The sequence below is a fragment of the Thunnus maccoyii genome, chromosome 3 (genome assembly GCF_910596095.1).
Source record: "Thunnus maccoyii chromosome 3, fThuMac1.1, whole genome shotgun sequence".
NCBI classification, from domain to species: domain Eukaryota; kingdom Metazoa; phylum Chordata; class Actinopteri; order Scombriformes; family Scombridae; genus Thunnus; species Thunnus maccoyii.
The window spans coordinates 5,617,868-5,641,651 of NC_056535.1; the positions used below are offsets into that span (position 1 = coordinate 5,617,868).

A 23,784-nucleotide genomic window follows, 5' to 3' on the forward strand; every position below is an offset into this window, starting at 1 on the left:
CCAAATATTGATTTGACTTAGGTTTTTTCTCTTTGCTGCACTTTGTATGAAGTGAATTGATAGATAAAAACAGTTTTTAGCATTACTTTTGTAAGCATCCTCACTTTACTTTTAGTGCCTAAAAGTACAGTACTGTACATGGAATGTCAAACCTTGTTCAGTTCATACAATTCACAAAAACACACCTTTTATGACTTAAACCTAATATTTAGACATGCAACTTGTGGTTTGAATTGACAAGGTTTGGAGATATCTACATTTGAGATTTATTCCTACTTGATTCGTACTTGATTGTAGGCTAATTATTAGGTTAATCAATGCCCTTTGTAGTAAGTACAGCACAATTTTTGATATGTGGTGAAAAAATATGAGAAAAACTAGAAGTTTGATATAGCCTTTCTTATTGAACCTAGAAAACTAAATCATAATAATACATTTTATTCATAAAGTGCTTTTCAGAAAAGCTTCTTCAAAGATTTGTATGACAGTAACTCTGTTCCGATAGATGTAAAGTATGGATATTGTGGACGAGAAGGGATGTTTTATTAATGTTTTAGTGCACTGTATGAAGTGTGAAGAGCTGGAGATAAGGTTACTTGAGTACATTAAATGTTAAAATTAGTTAAATTATGAAACTAATAAAACTAAAAATTGTAGTCCATTATTAGCCCATATTATTTTGAAGACAACAGAAAGGGTGAATTAGTCACTTCATAACACTGGGTGGCGGTAATGCGCAGTTAACCGCCATAAAACGGAACTAATGCCACCGCCGGAACCTTTGTACAAACGCTTCACTGCTCAACTCGGATTTGTTTATTGGTGACACATTGGGAACAGCTGTTTGACCAGCTAGTAGCTAGCAACAATTTTCTGTTCAACTTAACGTGAATATACTATTAACCGTCCGTTATATTTCACAGGTAAGTTAAGTGCGCCATTATCTGGATTAAAGTAATTTACTATTGGTGGTTGGACTTTATAAAGAGTAGCTAAGCTAAACGACAGATGCTAACAGGTAACTGGGCAAATATGTGAGCCTCGTCACTAACGTTTACCTGGGATTAACAATAGTCGTCTAGCACTTAACTGACTGCAAATAGGTCTTTTCTAGCAAGGTAAACCGTTTATAAACATCATTGCTACAACAAATCGTGCGCCACTAACGTTACTTTCGGTCCAATCCGTTGTGAGAATGGGAAATCTCGTAGTTGTTTTGAGTGGTTTGTATTTTTACAGATAACAAACTCCTTGACTTTACAGGAAGTGAACGTGTGTAAAAACTGTCAAGTGACTTATCTTAAACAACCTATAGGGCTGACTGAGCTGAAGACTGTCACCATGGAGCCCGCCTGCCGTAAAGATAAGCCGAAGCTGAACTCCACCCCGACCAGAGGAGACAGAGCCAAGCAGAAATCTGCACAGCAAGAGCTCAAACAGCGGCAGAGAGCAGAGGTGACTAACAGCACTGTTTTTAAACCTGGCACACATATACCAACCTAGTCTCCGAGTGAATTCATTCTAGCAGTGCGCCAAATGTTTTGTGCTTTATGTCACACCTCTTCTTTTCTGTTCTCTGTTCTACAGATCTATGCTTTGAACAAGGTGATGACCGAGTTGGAGCAGCAGCAGTTTGAGGCCTTTTGTAAACAGATGCAGTCACAAGGAGAGTGAGAGTTCTGCTTTCCTCTATCATGTGGACCTGGACCTGTCTTCCTCCGAAAACAGCACATACACGCACACTATCACCAACATGAAACAAACCACACACTTACACACACAAACAGTATAGTTGTGTAGATTTGTGGTGCTGTCACACTTCCTGAGAAGACCTTAAAAAATACACAGAAGGTCATTGTTTTCTAATATTGAATCAGACAATCTTTGCTCCTGATGATTTACTGACCTTCAGATTCTGTAACATGCTTGAATATGCCAGAGAGTATTTTTTTTATAAGCTACACCGTTGTTACCTAAAAGCATTGTGGGGGAAATGTTTCTAAACATTGAGAACGAGAAGCAGAGTTGCATATTTCCTACAAACACATCAGGTCACTGACATTTCCTTGAATATCAGCTTCGTGTTACATTTATGTAATGGTTAAACTGAGCTTGCATGCTCTGTGTACAGTACGGACAAAATTCTAATTTGTGTTGAGATTTTGAAGATGCCCAGGTCAAAAACAGATACGAGCTGTATAAACTCACTCACAGGCACTGGTGTAAACAGCTGAGCTGGTCAGAGACCTGCCAGTTAGAGGCACATTTTTCTAACCATCGGGATATGCCGCTTCTCACTGTAGATGGAAATAAAGCTGCATTAAGTTATTTTTGACCATTAGCTGTCAGAAAGTGACAAAATAAACTCAAATCAACTATTCTTCATGTAAAAGTCTGTTCATCACATTGGCTAACATCACTTACACTCGCAACAGAAAAGAACATGGGCATCCCATTGGAGTCCTCATTCTCACCCATTTCCATGGATCCAATATTGGTTAAGAAACTCCTGAGAAAGGCTTGATAGATGTTCACCTCTCTGCATCTGCAATGTTAATCTGGCGTTTTGCGCGGGGCAGGTAGCATTCAGTCGACTTGTTTTAAGACTCTACACAAAGAAACTTCTAATGTGCAATTAGGCTTAAACAAGCAAGCTGACTGCTGCCTGCCCTGGTGTAGTTATCTGAAGTCAGAAATACATTGTAAGCTCCTTGGAGAAACATCCAGTGTGCTGCTGACTTCCAACTACAAAACATCTATTCATGTCAAGACAATTCAGTTTTTATCATTTACCACCAGAAGAGGTGAAAACCTTTGCCACTGAGGCTGCAGTGTGTGGTTGCATTGCTAAGGTCACATTTTTGTTGATCTACAGTACTAGTCAAAAGTTTGGACACACTTTCAAGGGAATGGGAAGGTGTGTTCAAACCCTTGGCTGGTTCTGTAAATGATGCAGTGCTAGTAACCTCAGCTACTATTGCAAGACTACAAATGACAGCCAGAGCCATCAATTCTAAGTTGGAACAACAGGACAAGAGTTTGTTTTCAGCGAGTCATTCACATTGCTTAATGTAGCTATAAAATAGACAGTGCCCTTAACGTGCCAGTGCTAATGGTGCTCCCTTTGAACACTGTGTCGTGAATGACAATGTATGCATTGTACACCAACTGGCCTGTACATGAATTAATATTGCATTTTATTGTCATAGTCACTCTAAACAACTTCTTTGATTTAATGAAAATAAAAGTGATTTTTTTTAATGTGTTTTTCTGTGTATTGTCCATATCAATATACTAATGTAAAACAGTAGATAAAGTCATGGTTGTGGCTACATGTCTAATCTTAACTTCCTTTGTAACTCCTGCTCTCTGGAAAGAAACTGGTCTGTGGTCAGTTCAGATGTTCATAAATCCTGTCTGCTGTGGGATTTGCACAAAGTTTTAGGTTAGATTAGATTACAATGGTTTTTTTAGGTTAAAAGAGAAAATAATTGAATTCTATGATCTTTTATCTCATACCGCAGTGAGTAAAATACACAGTAAAAGAGCAACAAGACAGCACAGGTAATTAATGAATACTTAATCGATATTTACTGCTAAGGTTAACATTTGCTTGATGTATGACTCTAATCCTAATCTGCATAGTATAAACCATCACAGACCCAGACTTTATACACTCCATCCTAACAGTAATCTACCACAATCACCGAATTATGTCAAAGTTGTAACAATTCAACAATCTTAAGTTAATTCGATTTGCCCTTCAAATGAAAGTTCAACTTGACAAAAAAATATGTAGTTGACACTTTATTTCATCATCATTTTTAATCCCATTTGAACGATAAACCACTTGATTGCTTACACCCACTCCCACCCTCCAAACAATTTATTTTCACTGTGCAGAGGTAGTAGTTAATAGGTGACTGTGTTGCAGTCATGCTTATGATTGTTGCAAGCAGGAAGTTTTAAGATCTAAAAGGTGCCACCATGGTAGTGTGTTGCGGTGGTGGTTCACAGATTTGTAACTACAGTCTTCATAGCAGCAATATGTTTCCACAGCATGAATTGCGATATGCATGATTTACAGAGGTGCAAGCTAGCTGCATAAGGTAAAACTGGTCCTCTTGAATCCTCCAAACCTACACTCCACTCTGTCACTCTGGAGCCCTTCTATGACTCTCCTCCCCCTCCTCTTTCACCTTTCAGTATTCCTCTCATTCAGACCTCGACAGTAACAGAGCTCCCAGTGACCCGCACTCCAAACCAGCCGTCCCAGAACTTGGTGTCTTGTCCTCCGTGCTCAAAGGAGATGAAGCGCATTCCAGGGCCATATTCAATAAATGTATGGCTGATCTAGATTTCAAACAGAGAGAGAAAACAACAGTGATGATCTGTACAGTCAGGTGTGTGGACTCTCTGTGTAGTAGAATGTCCTTAAGTCTTAAAGGAAAATATGTCCTTACCATTGACAACAAAGGGTGGAGTAATAAATTGGGACCACTGTGACCTTAGTTAGTTTGATGTGGAATCACTGCCTGCTAAGAGCATTCAGCTTGCCCTCTCTGTGTACCTGTTTCCATGAGCAGTCGTCAGAGTCAGGGTCGAGGGTCACTGGCTCGGGTTTGAACTCCTGTATGACTTCGTGATTCTCATCCAGCAGACACACAGTCATTTGATAGGTGCAGCCACAGTCCGTCCTCCCACAGTACCTGCAGATGAGCCACACAGTATTCAGTTGCAGACACTAATCACTTACAGAAGGTGCATGCATGTCGGTCCACCTCTGTCTTACCAGTCTTCCACTGTGATGGTGGGCTGAGCATCCAGCTGTTCATTAGAGTAACCCTCTTCTAACAAGTCGATCACCTGTCTCTTCAGACACAGCCTAGGACACACATTTTTCAGAAACAAGACACTCACTTTGACATGAAAATGAAATAAATTAGGTATTAAATGGACAAGAAGTTAAGAAATATGCTGACATATGCTGGAAAAATTTAATCTCAATAGCTTATAAAAAATGTACAGAAGTCTACAGAAGGCCAGCAGATACAGAGAGTAGCTGACTGATTATTTAGCATTTAAATAACATTAGTTGCATAACTACACACACAGTAATAAGCACTCACTCAAAGGAGGTTACAAAGTATTTGGCCACTCCGTCAATGCAGAAGTCGTGGCCACAATCTCCTGGCATGTCCTCCACCTTCCACTGGCTCCCACCATTCTCTGTCAGCTCCCAGAATTCCAGCTGCTCTGGGAGGGAAATGCACAGTCTCAAGCTGCCAACGGCAGTATTGTGTTTTTTCTACCTTGTACACTTTTACTGAGTCAAGTTCAATTCCATGAGCAGGATTAGTTATGTTCAAGTCATACATACATACATACAAACGTGACCCAACCTGCACACTGGGTTGGGTCACAAATGGATCAACAACTGAGCAACTCCATCTGCTAATGAAGACCGTGAGATGTGGTTGAAAGCTATGGAGAAAGATAGTGAGTGGACCTTGCGTTAAGATTATTTTGTCAGTGAGCGTAAGATGCATAAGTAACACTTTCTTGTGAGTTTAATAAGAAGGTTGATATATGTCATATCTGTCTGTTAAATATAGGGTACAGATAGCAGACTGTTAATTAGTGAGCTTTGAAGGTGCTGGAAGGCAGATGTTGTTATCTTTGGACAGAGCCAGGCTAGCTGTTTCCCCCTGTTTCCAGTCTTTGTGCTATGCTAAGCTAAGCTAACCGGCTTCTGATAGCAGCCTCATATTTACCAGAAAGATATAAAAATGGTATCTATTTTCTCATCCAACTCTTGGAAAGAAAGTGAGTGAGTGTAATTCCCAAAATGTTGAAGTATTCTTTTAAGAATGAGCACAAATCTGGCTTTGTGTGCAGAAACTGTTGCAAAAAATATATGATAGGTGCTTCAAAACTTACTCATGACCATAAAGTAGTCCCTCTGTACATTTCACCTACTTCATGGAATAAAACATTTAGTTACATAGTTGCAGATACTGAGATGAAGAAAATGACATCTTACCTTCCCCACTGGGATTCTTCAGCAGGTTTCTGGTCATGATTACAGCTTCTACAGGGAAGGCAGGACCTGCACAGGAGAAATAGCAACTTAGATCAATAATCATCTCCGCTGCAGTTTCTATCAGGATGTCCGAATCACATCCACCCCCGGGAATCAGGCATTGGTTCACTCCAAACTGCATCTGCATCCTCTCTAGGAGCATGCTGCCATATCCTCATATATTAATGTCTTAAACACATACACACATACAAGGATGATCTTACAGTAAAGGCAAACAACTGACTGCTTTAGAGTAGCTGAAACATTTGAGATCCTTAGTAGAATTTCATTAAATTGCGGTGAATTTGGCCACAGTGTTGCACACAGATGAATAGCTACTTATATGTACAGCTTTGGGTCCAGCAGAGTTGAAAAGGTTAAAAATAAGAACAGGCTATATGAGGGAGAACCCAGAGTCCCAAACCGAGCCGGGTCATCTACACAGATTCCAAACCCAAACACTAATACCCTGTGTGCTGACTCACAGCACAACAGATGGAGCAAAAGCCACTCTCTTTAAATCCTGAATAGGCGGTATCACAGAGGATCAGCCAGTCATCAGATAGACAGAAGACATCAGTCAGCAGAAAAACAACCTGGGGTTTCATGTGTTGATATAGAAACTAGTGGCCTAAGGGGCCTGAATGGTTTTATTTCACAAAAATTGATTTTTATTATTTTTATTTATTTTTTTAAATTATCAAATATAGGGAGTGCATCGGAGTGAATATCGGAATGTTTTTTCTACTTTACTAATTACTATTACTTACTCACGTCTGGAGTACACAGTTATTTACTAGATGAGAAACCCAAGACAATTTCTTGGGCCTGTTTCCATGTAGCAGATGGAAACAGCAGTTTTGTCTCCTTCTTAAAGACAAGCCCATTGAAGGTCTACTTTATCTGAAGCACAGAGAACAGACAAGGCTTTAGTCTAGAGCTCTGCAGGCATGAAACCCTCTTTGGTTGCATATTCATTCTGCATTTCACTGCTCGCTGAGCCTCCAAATAAAAACAGCTGAGTCATCTGATGCTGCAAACTCAAAGTCATGGGCATAAAAGACACAGTACATGCACATTAATGCCATGCTCCACTGTGAACAACACACTCAGCTCTTTCTAAATACCTAAGACAGGGTATATGTTACTCACAGCCAGGGGAAGACAAGTGCAGTCCTCTGTTTCGTCTGTCTCTTTCTCTGACCGACACTTGAGCTCCTCTGCAGGGTAGCGCCCTCGTGACAGTGTGGTTTTTATAGCCACACACACACACACACATACAGTGAGAGAAAGAGAGAGGGAGAGAGAGAGGGAGAGGAGGAGACACAAAACACCCAATCTGCAGGTTGGGAGGGAGCATCCAACCAGCAGAACTCAGCAAAACCACACATGCACACACTCAGCACAAATATCAATCAAAGCAAACACAAACAACAGTCAGTATTCCTCTTAATAAAAGGTCCAAGTTTATTTTGCACACATTAACAAAAAGAACGCAAAAACGAAAGATAAAGTAAAATGCACAGGGAGAAGACAGAACCTAGAGGGCCTGATGGGTGATGGATGAAGGGCCTCTACCTAAATATAATACATATTAATACATTCATTTAATCATTCAGCAGTCAGTGAGGATCTCTATGCTGATTGGAGTCACACATGAGTGGGACAATGACCGTGCAGATTAAAATCCCTGAAAGCTTTGTATAGTATAGAAATGAGTGGAACCTTTTTCAGCTTTTTGTCCGCGGTTGGTGTGGTCCATCATGCTTTCCTGGTGAGATTCCAGGTGACTTCACACTTTACTGCTGCTCCTTCATGTTGAACGGAGCCAGTTGAGGAATTTCAGTCATGAAATATCTCAACACCTCTCTGTAGAGGTCTCCTGGGAACCTCTAACCTTGAGACCCTGAGGCAGACCCAGAATGCACTAAAGGAATTACTTATCAAAGGTAAGTTAATAATTAATGATGATATTAGCAAAACAAACAAAGTTGCAAAATGACTTATTTAATAGTTCAAAGATGATTCATTTTACTCACTCTTTATACAGTATCTTTTATATATATTTCTCTCTACAAGGTGTAGAAGGCTGTACCACACTGATATAAGATATAATTAAGAACTCTGAAAAAAAAAGTCTCAACCAATCACTTCTTTAATAATTGATTTTTGTCATGAAAGTCCAGGATGGGTCATTAAGAGGAGAAATCACTTTAAGTCCCCCTTTATTCAAAACTGTTTTGGTTATTGTTACTTCACTTGACACTAGAAGACTGTTTTTTGCATTCATTTGATGAAGAAAGTTTCTGTGTCCATATGAGAATGATTTTGTGACATCACAACTAGTTTGGAGGCCAACTGTGGTCAAATATGCAGTTTACACAAGTGTGATGTGGAAACTGGAAACCTCTAATATTTGTGATGGCACCTGAAGGCATCAGAGGACAGGCCCTGTATAGTGGTAGTAACAGATGTCACCTGCAGAGGGAGGTAATAGACCACTGAATGCCTGTGGCTCAATGGAAAACTGCATTTTTTTAGATTGAGCTGTTAAGTCATATAAATAAAAATTCTCAAAATGTGAAGTGTTCTTTCCACTTTGTTTCTTTACGTACTGTGAAAAACTGAATCAACTCAAAAGACTCTAAATCTGGATGCTGACATGTTGATCTTGTGGTAGCTGGGTCTTTGTGATGTACTGGTCAGTTTTTCATTGAACAGTGCACTGGTCTATTGCCCACATACAGTATCTCATGTCAATATCAAGGGGTTTTGTTTGCTCATAGCTGGCACATCGACATTTTGGGTGAGTATACAAAATTAGGCTTTATTCTGGGCCACAACACCAATGGGTCATAACACAATGAATACATTACATACATGACATCATACACAAAATACCTCCCAATATGGGAGAGGAATAATTCAAGTTAAACATTGCAGTTTGATCAGGATTGTCCTGCAGACAGTACAGTACAACATTCAACAATCAATAGGAAAACACTGTGCCATAAATAACAACTGGTGTATAGAACATACAAAAGCAGGAAACCTCAAGAAATATCAAACACTGGGATTGCAAACATGGCTTAATATACACCTTTTAAGAATAAGGAATACCGTCGCATTAGTGCCTTTTGTTGGAGGTGCGTTTGTTTTCCTGGACTGATACAGGCTGTTAAATCTTAATCTTTTCCTGTTCAACACACCGAGGACTATTTTCCAAAGAAACATTTTTCCACAGGGATGAGCTTCAATGAATCAAGTCCTTGTTGCTTTTTCTGCAGAAGCTTCATAAATCCTGCTCTGATTGTATAAATTAATGTCCAAAACAGCAGTGCATATTCAACTGCATGGCCCTCGTAGTTTTTCCTGCTTTGGCATTTTAGTGCAGCATCAGATATGATGTATTCCAGTGATGCAGCACCCATATTTGTCCCTTCATAAATGGGTTGCCTGCTTATGATGAGCAAGTTTTGTTATTTAGGAATGTGACGATAATTCCAGTTCTGTGGAACAGCTGCAGGGGAGGCTCCGTGTTGGAGCTAGGCTTCAGAGGACGCCTGGGGTTTGAGCAGGGCCTTCTCCATGGTTGTACCATACGGATCTGACCTTTTAAAGAAGCCCATCTGGAGGGAAACATGGAGAGAGGAAGATCAGATACAAATCAATCTGACAAAGTCTAGACTTGAAGGAGGGAGATATCTGTAAATGAATATTCCCTATCTCTTTCATGGCTTTTACACTCATTGAGGTTTCTTGTTTACAGTACAAATTGTATGATTTGCTGTTTTGCACAAAGTTGTACATTAGAAAAAAAGTCTATTCTGATATTGACCCATCAGAGCATGGCTGAGTTCTGACGTAAGAAGATGATTTCAGTGGAGCAAGTCATACTAGTCATACTAGTATGACAAATACACACATGCATGGACACACCGCACCCTATGTATGCTGAGACTTCCACACCCAAAAAGTCCTTTGTAACATAAAAATAAGAAGTCTGTTGCCTTCATATTGAACTTTTTTAAATGCTAAAAGTGTAAAGGCTAAGACAGTAAAGCAGCTCTTTTTTCTTTCTTTTTTTTCAGTTGTTGCTCTCTTGTCAGTCTGCTGTTTGGAACTGGACAGGTAATGTACAGTCAGTTTATCATGCTGGAAGCAGGGTTGATGAGACCTGTGAGACTTCACTAAACTGTAAAACCAAAACAAGCAGCTGAAAATACTAAAACACTCAAGCTGAGTGTTGAGGAGAAAAGCTGAATCAGATGATAAAATTCTCTGTTTTTTTTTAACTGTGAGCAACATCTTTGACATTTTACATCGTCATTTAATAGATTGCGGGGGGAAAAAATTGGATTAGTGCAGCTTTAATGCAATATGTCACACTCACACTCACACTTTCAGTAAGATTTCTGTTTATTCTGTGAGCACATCTCTTGCTAAATTCGCCTTACCAAAACAAACACACTAGTAGTTTAGTCAAACACACTCAAAGAAAACTAATAGCTTCTTTCTGTAAGCTAAAATTATCTTTCTTCCCTAAGAAGGACATTTTCTCACTTCTTCAGCTAAGTCTAGATCTCCCCCCTTAGAAAAATACTAACACATTTAATGGTAGTGAACAATTTAAGTGTTATTGATACACACACAAGTTGCAGTTGTTGAACTGTTCTTGAGGTGTCCTGATATTTGATTTGTTACTTTCTGTGGTGAAGGTATAAGTAGGGTTATTTATAAGCTTGTTACCTTGTACAGTAGATATATGAGCAGGGAGAGTAATAGAAGTCCAGCTAGAACAGCCAGGATAATGATCCACACAGGAACATGGAACAGACTGTCCGGCTTGTTCCACATCACAGCCGTCACCACCTGAACAACAGGAAACCATAATATCCATGTGCAGATTTGTACCATGTTGCACTGACTTTCATATGGAAATAAGCTAGTTTACAAGCTCCTGAATTTTTAGGAAAATCCAATAAAACAATCCCATGTAGTTACCTTTTTGGATCCCGATGGCTTGTTTTTAGGAGGAATAGAATAAGGCATCTTGTCCACCTTGTACTGAACAGAGCACTCCAGAACAAACTGCTTATAGGGCCTCTGTGGACAGGCAGAACACAGTTGGAAAAAACAGATATTTTAATAAGGGTCTGATATTTGAAGGCTGCATATTTTGTGGCAAAAGTCAGTATTTTTAGGGATTGGGGTTTTTTTGTTTATCCCCCAAAGTTATAGCTAAACACTGATTTTCCCCAAATTCTAAATCCCTTGAAGCAACACTTAGACTTTGGACACTGATCAGTTCTACAAAAGATAGTCATCTCTCCAACTACATTGTATCCATTCATCCTGTCAAAAATAAGTAACACTAACTGACCAAGACATAGAGTAATTTTTTAATAGAATGCCAATGTTAACCGATACAGTATATGGGTAATGCCATGTACTGATTCAACCCAGAAGTGTCCCGATTCCATAAAACATACTAATGTTAACAAGGATGTGTGTAAATAATGGAAAACAAAAGTATCAGTATGTATGCAAAATTGATGGATACGAATGCTCCACAATGCAATGCACAAAGGGAAAAAAAGTATAGAAGCATAAAAGTGGGAAAAAGGAGAAACATTTTGCTTTCTCCTTACTAAGTTTAATCAACAGACACTTTCCTAAGATAGAGTTAGACTGACAGCCTTCAGTGCACATGATGAATCATTTGTTGGTGTATAATCATGAAGTACATTAATCTCTGCTAAAATAAAACTATGCTATAAAATGAGTATATCATGTAGTATATACTGTATTGAAAAAGCATTTTGTGTGGCATTGGGATCTCTTTATATACAGTCTGTGGCTGGGACAGACCATCTGTAATTGTTGTTTAGTGATCTACAACGAAAGGCAGTATAAATTCTCTAATGTTATGTTGGTTTTCTTGCATCATCTGGGTTTTCCTGGAGTTTCTCTGTACTAACAGTATATAATCAACAGTACAAACAAGCACTGCAGAGCAGAGCAACATATAGTCTCACCTCAATGAAGGTTTCAGCCCAGAGTCTGGAGCGAACAGTCAGGATCGCACTGGCTCCTTTCTCCAGCAGCCCAACATTACACTGCAGCTGCCAGCACTCCACTGCGGAGCAGGTCTGTGATGGGACAGAGTCAGTCAATGTAGCATTCAACAATAATTTTTTTTTTTTTTCTAATGAGTGTACAGACTGCAGTGGCCTTGTAGTCCAGTATGATGTGTTTCAGTGTCTTGCATCTTTTCAAAGAATTTTAAGAATTTTACATGTATTCTCCCTTTATTTTAAAGACTTGTATCCCTTCAATACAAATGACCCAGTCTAGTCTGTAGAGAAGTTCTCCATCAAGGACATCACTGTCACAGTGATGTACCCAGCAGTAAATAGGAAGCAATATATCCTATATGCAATGGAACGTCTCCTATTCTGTGACATACATCCATATCCCTAACCCTAGAGACCTTTTTAAAAAGCAGAATAAATACAGACTTGCTCTCTGGTGTGATAGTTCAGTATTAGTTCCTATGCTGTTTTCTGTACAGCATCTTCCAGACATCACCAGTCAGTCAAATGGTTTTGGTAGCACTGTGACATGCACAAGACTGGATTACCAGCTGGGCAAAGCAGGGAACTGCCCCAGAGCCTCAAACGCTACAGGCTTCCTAGAAGTATAAAATGTAGTCTAGTGCAGCATCAGTACAAATATATATACTTAACCACACTTAATTACAACTTCATGTTATCTCAAAAATACAACTGTTAATACTATTAATTATGACAGCACATGAAACTATAGTAAGTATACTTAAAGGACCAGTGTGTAGGATTTAGTGGCATCTAGAGATAAGGTTGCAGATTGCAATCCCTCCTCTCCCCGCTGGCAACGAAACAAACATGAAAGGCACTCTCTAGAGCCAGTGTTTGGTTTGTCTGTTCTACTGTAGAAACATGGCGATGCAACATGGCGGGCTGCGTGGAAGAGAACCCACTAGCTATGTAGATATAAAGGGCTCATTCTAAGGTAACGAAAACACAACAATTCTTATTTTCAGGTGATTATTCACTAATTAACACATACTTATGAATATTATATTCCATTTCTGCCAAGTCTGTTTTGCTAGCTGCCACTAAATTCTACACACTGCACCTTTAAAATAAGTGCAATTAAGTATACTTTTTTGTTTAAATTTTGCTCTTTATGTTGCATATCCCCAAATTAATTTGGGTTTAATCAAATAATCTCATAGCAAATTGAGGCCAGGTAGTATTACAGCACACTGCACAGAGAGTGTGAGGAGTAGGTTAATCCAGCCATTGACATGTGCAGTATTCCTTGGACTTTCTGATGGAAATGAAGTATCTGAAGGTATCTGAAGTATCATCTCGTTTTTTCAGTCCCGATAAGTATCACTATTGTGACACATTAAACAGTTTCATATAAATGAACATCCTTTACACAGTTGCTCTTTTGTTACAGATGCTTATTTCTATAAAAATGTGTGTAAATGTCTTCAGAAGGGAGCTGCATACTATCAAAAACTCTATAAATACTTCAGCATCTTTACAAAATAAACTCCCTTAGCTTAGCAGTGATTTAGTAATTGTCATAATAACATTCAACATTCAAACAGTGGAGCATCGATGAAACATCTTCAACATGTGGTTGGATTTTCCAATTTAAAGGTTCATTTGAATAAAAGATGAGCTGTCAAACATTACAGTCAGTGACGCAAGTCATACGAAACAACCCAGTGAATCACAAACCAAATTAACTTTATCTCACAAACAATTACAGCAAGCAGCAGGAGATGTTGACCAGAGCTAAGTATATTTATTCCCATTTCCTCTGTTGAAAGAAATAATCTCATTATAATCACAATCGTCCTCAGTACAGAGGCCAGAGCTACCTCTTCCAACAATCTAACCGGACTATTATGGTTTAAATGTATTACATAAATGTGCAAAGCCCTCTCAGGAGTTACAGTACACTTCAGTACAATAAGAGCCGCACACTAATGAAAACCCATTGAGTTGAATAACCAACACAAGAGTCATTGATTTTATTTAAGAGCTTCTGTTGTGGTGCGTTTAGAGTTAACAGCTCTACAGACTCGCGTCACAGTGATTCCCTCCACATGCTGACTCAAGGAGGAAAGAGAAGGAGAAAAGCAAACACCTCCTGCCGTCTTACTGGGACAGATGGAGTCAACGGTTCTATCCGGATGAGAAACTAATGTTCTCAAGAAGTTAAAAAATAACAGTAAATTTTGTCAGTTCAGATGAGAAAACTGATATAAAAATAAGGCAGTTTTTGACTTCACCCTGCTCCCTGTCTTTATGTTAAGTGAGGCTAAACGACCATTTCTGGATGCATAAATCTCTCGTTTTAAATCAGAGTGAAGGTTAGGCAGTTAGTTCTGGGGAAGTTTAGACTCAAGGTTTATTGAAGGTTTATTGAGCAGCACTACAAAAGCTTGGCAGAGAATAAATATTCTCTTCTATTTGTCTTTGCTTTCCCTAAAAATTCCTTATAACTGGATTTCCTTTCCATTCCACGTCATCTTACCAGGTTTCCTTGTTCAGCCAGAGGATCTCTGTTCACCTCCCTCCTCTGGATGTGGTGTTCAGTGCTGGATTTCAGTGACGTGGGATTCTCTGTTGCTGGAGGCTGGAGCTGCATGCATAAAAACATTGTCAGGGTCATGAACAAACACAATCAGATGTTCATGGCCAAGAATAGACTGATGGTAAAAGCCTTGCAATGTTAACCCAGATGTTTGTGTGTGTGTGTCCTCACCTTGAGCTTTAGTGCATTAAAGGTGTGTTTGGAGGAGCAGCTGAGCGGCCCCTCAGTGATCATTTCCACAGGATAGAGCAGCTCATGGTCATGAGCCCTCAGAGGACATCTCACCTCTAATGTGGACTGGCTGACCACACTTGGACCGTTATTCACCAACTGAAAGAGAGATAGTTAGAACTTAGATGCTGTTTCTGCAAACAGCTGCTTGAGAAACCTTCATGAAGGACAGCTGCATTGCCCTCCTGATGCAGTTTATATGAAGACGAATTTTTTTACACTATAATGGATTTGTGTTTGCTTAATAATCACTGAATTAAATTTTAGTCCAACCATCACTGAAAACAACAGATATGGGATAAGAGTCTACAGTCATGCTTGTGGCTCTGATTTAGGCACAGCAGTGCTTTGAGCTAAATACTAACATTGGCGAGCTAACATGCTAACGATGACATAATGATGTTAAGCAGGTATGTTTACCATCTTCACCGCCTTAATTTAGCCTGTTAGCATGCTAACATTGCTAATTAGCACTAGACAAGTACAGCTGAGGCTGACAGGTATGTTATTCGTATACAGGCATTTGGTCATAAACCAATATATTGGATACATTTTGACCTGATGGTGGTGCCAGATGAAAAGTCAGGAGATCACCAGTCATTAGGATTCATCATCTGGGAACTATGAATGTCTGTACCAAAGTACAAGGCAATCCATTCCATAGTTGTAGCAATATTTTAGTTTGGACCAGAGTGGTGGACTGACAAATGACAAATATTGCCATCTCTATTTTGTCAATGTCAAAAAAATGCATAAAACTACCACATCTCAAAGCACATAGAGAGAGTTTGTAATAAATCACAGCTTACCTCATAGACCTGCTGAAGCTCTGGGCCGACGTCCTGCTCTTCCATCAGAGTCTGACTAGCAGTCCAGTTGGGAGGGGGAAAGATGACTTTGTCTGGCCGAGAAACACTGCAAGAGACAAACGCAAACTTCAGCAGTTCACCTCGGCAGGAAACACTTTGATAAGAATGTTTATATATTGTAATGATGTAGTGGTTGAGTTAGTATTGAAGCCTCACCCCTGCAGAATGACATCAGCCATCGCAGCCACTTCCAGCTCATACAACACCACTTCACTCTCTGAGTTATTTGCATTTTTACTACAAAATACACAACACAAAGACGAAAAGTTTGATGTTTCAGAAACATTTATTTATCACTCGTCAAAACCATGTAAAACTACCTTTAAAAATGAAATTGGTCTTAACCGAAAGAATGAACATTGATACTTAAAAATATCACAGATGTTAATGTTAACTTTTTAAATGTGATCTGAAATTGGATTTTAAGACATTTAAAAACCAAAATAAATTTTAAAAAAAATCTGTCTACATCAAACTTGAACTAAATTCAAAATATAACTGCACAGTGTGGGAACATCAAGAGATGTTCAAACATTTAAGGATTAGCAGGTATCACACACGAGTCTACCTCACAATACAGTACTTGGCTATAAAGAGAAACCTACCTTCGTATTTGGAGCTCAAACTGTACAGTTTTGTGAGTATCCTTCAGTCTTGGCACAGTGAACCGGAGGCCAGCCCATAACTAGGAAATGACCCACAGAAAATGCACACAATTAATCAAAAGAACTTGAGAAACGAAAGGGCTGTCTTACATTTGATTTTGTTCTGTAATTTGCTCTTTCAGTTCTTTACCAGGCAGCCATTACTTTTCTATTTTGCCTTTATAGCTTTTAGCAGATCTAAAACGGTCTCTGCCATGTATATGAGTATTGAAGTCCAACTGATTTTATTAGTGGTGATAAAAGGTTGAAAAGCAGTTTTTGCTCTTAAAAGCACCAGAAGGAAAAAAAAAAATCTCATTATGACGAGACAATAAACAGTCAAACGGAACCTGGACTCTTACTCTGCTCTTAGATATCCCTCTACTTTTGGAAACAGATAATCCTCTTTCCACATCAAAGTTTGATGCCTGTTTCCTATGTTTTACCAGGTAAATGTAGAAACTATTTGAGTTTGCTTGTGTATGAATAATGCAATGCAAGAACAATTTGACTTGACTTAATTGTACTGAAGCACAAAAACTGAAAAAAGGCCAAAGACAACATGTGGGCTTTGTTGGCTCTTACACTGGTACCCGGCTTCATGGGGTTTCCAAGATCACACAAAAGATAGCGGGTCTGGTTTTCTGCCTCATAGCTGCACGTCAGCTGAGTCAGGCTCTGGAAAAGACACAAAAACATCAAAACACTGTCTTCACCTCTTAGGTATTACGATTACTAGTCACTAATTACCTGCATCAATGACAGAAGTTAGTCTGTATTTTGTAGTTTTACTGAACTGAACTCACATAAAGTAAAATATTTATGATCTTTTTTATGCAGGATATAACAAAACATTTTTGGTGCCCAGACAGCTTTTATAACAAGGATTATATGATGTGTTTTCTGCCACTAGATGATTCCTCCTTATTTTTTTGTGTTTTTATTCTGCTCAGATGTTCGTGGGAACACACACAATGTGGGTTTTCCACATCAGTTGCTGCACAGCACTGCATTCAACTGCTACTTTGTTGGAAAATAAAACAAAAATCAAGTGAAAAGCAAACATGCAGTGTATTGTTATGAAAGCCAAAGATCTGTTATTTGTACTTAGGTTGCAGAATTAATAAAGGAATAAAATAATAATTGCTGGTATTCAGTATCAGGCACTGTGATGATGTGATTTGTGACCATGCAAAGATTCACATGATCTTCAACTCAATAATAAAACACACATCAAAATGCCCTGGTCCTCCTCACCACATTGTTGCGTGCTATCCCGCTGTAGTCGGCCTCCGGGGGAAGCACCACATAGAGCTCGGCCTCGTACGCTCCTCCCTCTCCCTCGTTCCTGGCGTTGAAGGTCAGGCTCAAGGAGTTTTCATCACCCAGGTAAACCTCCGTTCTGTCACTGGGAGAGGAAAAGCAAAACGTCATCACTACTCTTCTTCTTGAATGTTTTACAGCCACAACTGATCCACACTTTAAAGGTTGTTGACATCTATTAAAACGGCCTTTCAGTTTTTTTGTATATACTGTAGCTGAAAGATAACTACAGAACCCAAACTGGACTGTGACATGTAACAACTAGAAATTTTGCATTATTTTTAATTCCATTTTTTTTAAACCACGTGGATAAGTAATAAAACCTCAAGAATTCATCTTTATAGATAAATAAAATGAATCTTGAGCCAGATTGTCATATTTGTGAGGATTAAGCAACTTGATCCAGTAAAGAGTTAGTATATTACCATCCTCACTAGTACTATGTTTTAATGTTTTGGCTTGACTATGTCAATCACAAGTAGCACTTCTGCTGGGGACATAGACTAAAGGGTTTTTTTTTTAGAGATTTTCTTCCTGAAAAAAGCTGCCTGCTGCTGCTGGAAGTGAGGTTGATAAGAGCGGTGAGACTGAACCAAAACAGCGAAGGTGAGTTCCTTAAAACCAAAATAATGAGATGAAAGACTCACAAATCCTCCACTGAGCTGAGAACTTGGGTGATTATTTTCTGTGAGTTCATCACTACAAGCAAAGCTATGTTGCACATAGTCATTTGATCTATTGCTAATAGGAATACTGAAAAGTGCAGATTTAAAGCTACTAAAAACACCACTAAGAGTTTTAGACATGTCGTGAATTCAAGAGTGGAGGGTTTGTTCCAAACACAGCAAGTGTGAAAGTAAGTTTTGAAACCAGATATCTAAATCTATATAGTTCAATAACTTGATCAACACTCCTAACGTACACAGTGACTATTTTGTGCTTTGCAAGATTGCATTTTTACTTACTTCCATTCCTTATTTGAATGGTTACTTGAGCAAAGACCTTCGGATACATTTTTAATGGCAAGTTTTCATGGCATAGATAACAACTTCCTTCCTGAACAATTGTGTAGCAGCTGCAATCTTATCAACATCTTAAAGCTTTTATGTTTATATTTTTATGTAATTATAACATCTTCCAACATCTTCTGATAGCAAGGTTTACTTTGTGGAAAAAAAGGAGACAATGCCGTTGTTGCAGTGATGGTGGTACGTTCTATGTTGCTTTAAGCCCCTGTAATATCTGTTGGAATGTGAAGTTAACACTACCACTAGGGGTCCCCAAAGTCAGAAATTTCAAACTCCTACACTTTAATTTGAACGCACATGTAAATAGGAGATTAAGAAAAGATTAAAAAACGTATATATATGTTAATGCGCCTTAATGTATTGATGAAGATTGATGTATTTTTTAAGTGAGTATATATTACACAGCCATTATTTTTTGTCAGTCTTGAAAAGCACATTTATCAACTACAATTAAAATGACTGAAAACAGCAGCTTTCTTTTACAGCCTTCATACGCTGGCACAGTTCGTGCTGTCTCTGCTGCTGCGTTCTTTTTCACTCACTTGGTGCAGCGCATGACAAAAATGCCTAAGAAGCTATTGTAAAATGTAATGAAAAGCAGGGACCTGAAGTCTTTCCAGACAATGCATCTGTGTTTTAGAAAGTCCCCAAAGGCCATTTTCTCCTGCATATCTGTCCATGACCGACCTGGGAAATGACCCAAATCTGATCACTGTGATTTGTCTCAGGAAACTGACCCCCACCTTATTCTGTATGTTCACAGTGACGCCCCTGTGTGCAAACACACTTTCAGTGTAGTGATAAATCCTCTCGACGCCCTCCAACCCTCCCCCAACAGCTTCGTGCCAGTAAATTCATGTTTCTATTGAGCAGAAAGACGAGAAAGGAGTCTGGTTGAGGGTCAAATTTGGGGTTCCTCTTTCATTTCATGTTTCCTCCTCCCCTCCCCCCGTCTTCAGAGGGTCTGGACGCAGTGACCCCTCGCTAGGTAAGACATCCACCAGATGATTTTAATTAGGCCCAGGCAAGTTTAGTGAATGCAGAGGAAGCAACACTGATACCCTAACACCAACACTCAGCAGATGCTGAGAATGGACAGAAGTCTGCAGCGTATAGTTGAGATGTTAACTACAATGAGATTTAGTTGTTTAGTTTAGTTCGTTTGTTGGGAAAATACAACAGCGGATAATGAAGCTCAAAAAAATAAATGAAGGCAGAGAAAACAAGTCTAACACCAGTGACAGACCACTGCGCTGTGAATATTAAACATCCCACTGTTTGCGAACTCTTGGCGAGCGAGAAAAAATGCTGTGTCTTATAGTATGTCAGTGAAGGGAAATTCAGTTTAGTGAAAGTGCTGAATCATTGGAGTTTTGGTCCCCTGGCAACTACAAAAGCAGATCTTTGAGTTTTCATGGGAAACTTTTAGCACTGATTGTATTTCTGCAGCTAAGAGAAATCACATGGCCATGTAATGCAAAACACTCCTCAAAACAGAGCTGGCTAGGAGGAGAAAGTCTGAGCATGTGTCTGTGTTCGCTTTGTGAATGGACTGAAACATCGCCAAATATCTGGCTGATGTCTATTCACAAATAAAGACACATGATTAATTAACACTAATATGTGAGTGTGCCAAGAGTCAGGAATCCTTCTGCTAGGTCTGTATTCCAGTGCAGGCATGTTACGAACTTCAAAGAGCTTCCCATCATTGTGTCTGAAATGTTCTCACAGAACACGCATCATGTTTATTTTCCGCATCTAAAACTTTCCTTGTGTATCGTTCCAAAGCTTCGTGTCTTCGATTGTTCTGTTCTTGCTTTTTACAGGTACTCCACACTCAACACTTTACATTTAGGCACTGACCGTGACTGAGCGTCCATGAGTTTAAAGGTACACTGTGGAGTTTTCTTGTAAACAGAGACAATTATGTTTATGTTCAGTGTCTCTCACTGCACCATGTGTATCCTTAAAGCCTAGAATACATGTTGAATGTGTTTTCTACCTCATAAAACATTTGAAAAAACCATTGTTGGAATATATTGAAGCCCATTGTTTTCAACCATATTTGCTTACTTGCTTTTTCTTCTTCCCTGCACTTGCTGGAGTATTACTGGCTTTTTTTCTGCATCACAACCACCAACTTTCAATCAGTGGAATAACTTGAAACCATCAAGCAGGGATATGTACAGTGTTGTCCAACTATCTTGATTATCAGTTAATCGTTTTGAGTCTTTTTTTTTTTAAAGAAAAGAATGTCCAAATTCTCTGGTTCCAGCTTTTCAAATGAGATTTTTTTCTGGTTTCTTCAGTCTTCTTTGACAGTAAATTGAATATCTTTGTGTTGTGGACAAAACAAGACATTTGGAGACACCACCTTGGGCTCTGAGATACAGTGATACATTTTGCCATTTTCTGACATTTTATGGAAACAATTAATCGATTAATCGGGAAAATAATCAACAGATTAACTGATAATTAAAATAATTGTAAGTTGCAGCCCTAAAAAACATTGCTTCATAGTTCTAACAGTGGTCATAAACTCCACAAGATACACTGAACTGACTCTAAAAAAACATGTTTGAAAATTTACATTCAGCCTTCTTTTATTTTTTTGGTAAGTGGCCATGATATAAATGTGATCATGCATTCAGAGCTGTCCAAAAAAACACTGAATCTGACATTTGTTTTCACTCCACCTTATCTGTATTGTTTTAATATCATGACACGTCATTCGTCACGAATCTGAAAATATCACTGTTTAAAATTCCATAAAGTATCACGTCTACATTTGCGGTTCATTTATATGATTATATTTATTCTGTGTTGTTTGGTTCCGATCACTTTCAAGTGTAGTTAAAGCTGCAGTAATCAATACTTTTATATTATCAATGGATTAAATGATTGTTTTGGTATTACAACATGCAACCTAACTGTTTTGGTTCGCTCTCACCGCTCTCATTAACTTTGCGTCTAGCAACAAGCAGCAGCAGAATAGAAAATAGAGCTAAAAGGAGAGTCAGAATTGGACTTCCATTAATCCGATGGTCAAAAACACAACAAATGAATGCTAAGGTTGCTCTATGTCAGCAGGATGCGTGAATAAGCAACTGTTTGGTAACTCGTTAGCCAAAACAACTTTATAGGGGGAAATGGCAAAGAACCTCAGTTAATACTGCTGTGGCCAGTGTGGTCTGTGCTGCAGCAGCTTTTTTGTGTGCGGTTCCTGTAAGTAGTGTTGTTTACTTTGTCTGTTCAGCCAAGACAGCAATTGCAGCTCATGCTAACTATGCAGTTCTTCTTCTTCTGTTCAGTCCACACTAACCAGAAACATATAATGCATCACTTCATGTGTACCAGAGGAAAGACCCACCAGACACTCTGTGTTCCACATGGCAAATGTAAGAGCTTTCCTTAGTATAGGTTGAAACTACAATATGTTGTGTTATATTGGTCACAGAGAGGAAAAACTGTGGCAGATTAGCATTGCATGGCCAAAAGGTTTAAGATGTGTTTTTAAATCAGGTAAAGTAATCGAAAGGTGATTTCTTCTCACCCATTAACAGCCAACTTCAGGTCAGGGACGCAGATGTTGTCCTCTCCACAGTCGAGCTGAATCTGGGCCTGGAAAAGACAGTATAAGGATAAATGGAGGAAGAGGGAGGAGTGAGGATTGGATATGATGGGTGAAAAAGAGAGAGGTATTCAGGGAACAGAGTCCAAAGGTACGGAGAGAGAAAAGCTTTTGAGGAAGTGGATGTTTACAGAAGTCATACACCACTGGCGCCGGAATAGGGGGGAAAACAAGACTTTTTGTCCACCCATATGATCACTTCTTCCAAAAATCAAAGATGGTGAATCCAAGATGGCAACGGTCAAATCACTAAATTTGAAGCAAATGCCATCAAAATGGCAGTCCACAAACCAATGGGTGATGTCATGGTGACCACGTCCATATATTTTTTTCTGGTCTATGGTTAGTAGGCATATTGGAAGACTCCATTTTAATAGGGAATGAATTTTGATTTTCTTTGGAAAAAACATTGACTGGTTGGTTGGTTGATTGGTTACAGTGTAACAGAGAGTGAAAAACATAAGGGTCTGTATCAACAGTAGCCAGGACGCTCCTTTTGAGTCGAACCTTTTTAGCAGCTTGTTGGCGGACCACTGAGCTAAAAAAGCTGTTACCATTTTGATCTGGAAGTATCCTGAAGAGAAGTGGGAATGCATTTCTTACCATATTTTAGTTGTACATAAACAATAGGCTGAGCTGAGATTGAAATTAAGTTGACTATTATGTCATCCAAAGCTGGATGGCACCCACTTCAAAATTCATTGGGCACCACTGTCATATACTAGATTAGAAAAAATAGACTAGAGAAAATAGAGACTATACTACCCTCAATATATTCACAACACTGTAACAATATTTGCAACAACCAGATGCCAAAAAGTCGTGTGAAAGAAGAATTCTTTGATGTTTGCAGGATAAACGTAATATGTGCTTTAAATGTGGGAAAGAAGAAAGGGAAAGTTTAAGAGAATGTAAGGATGATTAATTCCATTTAAACAAGTATTACATTTTTGAGGAAAAGCCTCGATCAAAAGGAGTAAAAACCCCCAATTTTAAAGAGGATAGGGCTCATTCTGCTCTTCAGTCTTACGTGACAGATGACTGGTTAAAAACCACAGTAACAGATAGATGTGATTTGATTTGATGTATTGTCTTTTCCAGCATGTCCCTTGAGCTTTTTTTTCCTTATTCTCTCTTCTTCTGTCTCCACCATTCATTTTCCTCCTATGTAGCTCACTGAGCCGTACTGTCATTGTTGCCATACCCTCATCTCTCCAACATATGGGACACATTAGATTCCAAAAGAATGCTACGGAGGACTACAGAGTGCAAAGAATCAGCCTGGCAATGGTTAACAATGTCTCAGTGGAGATCCTTC

At 38.9% G+C, this 23,784-nt stretch overlaps 3 protein-coding genes across 3 annotated transcripts in view; 1 reads left to right on the forward strand and 2 right to left on the reverse strand.

The window, feature by feature from the left end:
• Positions 1–778: 778 nt before the first annotated feature.
• On the forward strand, positions 779–3,265 carry LOC121894125 (small vasohibin binding protein). Its single transcript, XM_042406485.1, has 3 exons — positions 779–923; positions 1,316–1,455; positions 1,588–3,265. Exons 2-3 carry the CDS (start codon positions 1,342–1,344, stop codon positions 1,672–1,674), a joined length of 201 nt encoding a protein of 66 aa, XP_042262419.1. The 5' UTR covers positions 779–923; positions 1,316–1,341; the 3' UTR covers positions 1,675–3,265.
• A 529-nt stretch (positions 3,266–3,794) lies between these two features.
• On the reverse strand, positions 3,795–7,315 carry fbxo2 (F-box protein 2). The gene is made up of 6 exons (XM_042407042.1): positions 7,235–7,315; positions 6,044–6,109; positions 5,130–5,256; positions 4,793–4,885; positions 4,571–4,709; positions 3,795–4,353 (listed from the first exon to the last, which is right to left on the reverse strand). The coding sequence occupies exons 2-6, from the start codon at positions 6,078–6,080 to the stop codon at positions 4,219–4,221; spliced, it is 531 nt and encodes a 176-aa protein (XP_042262976.1). The 5' UTR covers positions 6,081–6,109; positions 7,235–7,315; the 3' UTR covers positions 3,795–4,218.
• A 243-nt stretch (positions 7,316–7,558) lies between these two features.
• LOC121894558 (integrin alpha-5-like) overlaps positions 7,559–23,784 on the reverse strand; it is a 48,028-nt gene continuing 31,802 nt past the window's right edge. Inside the window, exons 19-30 of the mRNA XM_042407226.1 lie at positions 22,389–22,456; positions 17,742–17,892; positions 17,070–17,162; positions 16,446–16,525; positions 15,997–16,077; positions 15,781–15,886; positions 14,912–15,070; positions 14,681–14,788; positions 12,121–12,234; positions 11,087–11,188; positions 10,832–10,954; positions 7,559–9,711 (exon numbers count right to left, since the gene is read on the reverse strand). Coding sequence (XP_042263160.1) covers positions 9,628–9,711; positions 10,832–10,954; positions 11,087–11,188; positions 12,121–12,234; positions 14,681–14,788; positions 14,912–15,070; positions 15,781–15,886; positions 15,997–16,077; positions 16,446–16,525; positions 17,070–17,162; positions 17,742–17,892; positions 22,389–22,456 — 1,269 coding nt within the window. The 3' untranslated portion in view covers positions 7,559–9,627. The remainder of the gene's footprint in view (positions 9,712–10,831; positions 10,955–11,086; positions 11,189–12,120; positions 12,235–14,680; positions 14,789–14,911; positions 15,071–15,780; positions 15,887–15,996; positions 16,078–16,445; positions 16,526–17,069; positions 17,163–17,741; positions 17,893–22,388; positions 22,457–23,784) is intronic.